The sequence below is a fragment of the Orycteropus afer genome, unplaced genomic scaffold, assembly GCF_000298275.1.
Source record: "Orycteropus afer afer isolate SDZICR_OR568_19922 unplaced genomic scaffold, OryAfe1.0 scaffold00381, whole genome shotgun sequence".
NCBI lineage: Eukaryota > Metazoa > Chordata > Mammalia > Tubulidentata > Orycteropodidae > Orycteropus > Orycteropus afer.
In genome coordinates, this window is record NW_006921968.1 from 815,981 (window position 1) to 817,647 (window position 1,667).

Consider the following 1,667-nt stretch of genomic DNA (forward strand, 5'->3'; position numbering starts at 1 on the left):
CCCTCAACGAGATGGACTGACACAGCGGCAGAGGCGATGAGCTCAAGGGTAGCAAGAGCCATGGAGCTGGCTCAGGACCCTGCGGTGTTTCTTTCTGCTGTACATAGGGTCGCTATGAGTTGGGGATGACTGGATGGCACCTACCAGCAACAACAACATCCACTAAGGTACCATCAATTTCCACAAGAGAAAGAGCCCTTGCCTCTTTGAGTTACGAAGGGGACTGATGTGGGGAAATGCAACAGCTAGGGAGCAGTTTCCCTCTCAGACCCTTTGTGCCCCACCCTTTTATTTTAATTTAACTTGTATTCTTATCATATATCAACTTGATATTCAAAGCAACTTGCTCTGAAATAAGGAGAAAGCACTCTCAGAAAGGGAAAGAGTGTTCTTGTTGGTGGTCTAGACCTACCTCCTCTTCAAGACCCCTGGAGACCTCCAGGTTCTGCCCATCCTCCCTGCACTGGGGGAGGGGTGCATGCTCACTGAGCCAGAGACTTGTCAGGAACTTGAGGGGGTGGAAGATGGTTTAAGGCCACCCCCAGATTCAAGCTTTCATTCTATTCTTGTGGTTGGCCTGTATTTAAAAATATTTACACTTTGAAAACTATTTTCACATAAGTGAATGAATAGTACAATTCAAAGGAGCTCTGGTAGCATAGTGCCTAAGACACTTGACTGCTAACCAGCAGGCTGGCGGTTCAAACCCACCAGCCACTCCTGGGAAGGAAGGTTGGGCAATCTCCTTTCGTAGTGATACTGCCTCAGAAACCCAAGGAGGGGTCACTGTGAGTTCGGCTTCCGACTTGACAGCATATAACAATAACAACAGTAGAATTCAAAGAAAGATCTGAAGCAGATAAGCCAGGACAGCCCACAGAGCCACCTACAGGCCACCTACATGTTCATGGCGAAGGAAGTCTAAGGCCACTGCCCCTTTCCAAAGTGTGCAAAGCCGCTGAAATGACCTGAGGGACAGTGAGACCACAGAAGGGGTAGGCAGCCACTAGGGCCCACAGGCGGTAAATGGGCATCCACTCACACATACACATAGGCACACTCACACACAAGCGCTCGCGTGGACTCCTGCTCAGGTACACGCTTTCATAAAAGCGCCTTCATGCGCATGTAAGAGGACAGTAACACGGGAACTCACACACAAGCGCGCGCACTCACGTGCACAGTCAGGAGCGCACACAAGCACGTGCGCACACTCTCGAGCACAGGCCTGTTCACACACAAGCCCCCCAGGGATGCCAAGACAGAGAGGCCCTGACCCGGTATGAATTCGGTGGCCGAGTTGTCGCGTGCGGCAGCACAGGAAGTCCAGCCCGCGGCCCCGAGGACTCCCGACCAGCTGGCCAGGGAGGGCAGCCAGGCCTGGGACCCGCAAGCGACATCACCGAGGGGATGGACAGCTCGGAGATGGAGCGGGCAACTGGTTCCCCTGGAGCCCTCTCTTCCACCACGTGCGCAGCCTAGAGAGACGTCGGGCCCTGTACACTGGGCTCCGCGGGGACCTCCGAGAACCAGGTGCGCCTCCTCCGCGCGATTCCCCCAGCAGGGCCCAGCGCCGCCCTTGCAGGTTCGCAGCAGGTGCCAGGCGGCGCAGGTCTGGACTCCTAGGTAGGGAGGGGCGGAGCGGGGCGCCCTTGCGCGTGGTCCAG

The 1,667-nt window shown here is 55.3% G+C and overlaps 1 protein-coding gene across 1 annotated transcript in view; it reads left to right on the forward strand.

Annotated features, from left to right (window-relative positions):
- Positions 1 to 1,120: 1,120 nt before the first annotated feature.
- Positions 1,121 to 1,667, forward strand: part of ADAMTS16 (ADAM metallopeptidase with thrombospondin type 1 motif 16) — a 361,524-nt gene continuing 360,977 nt past the window's right edge. The window contains 2 exon segments of the mRNA XM_007953260.1: positions 1,121 to 1,128; positions 1,301 to 1,533. Of these exon segments, the coding sequence (XP_007951451.1) occupies positions 1,121 to 1,128; positions 1,301 to 1,533 (241 nt within the window).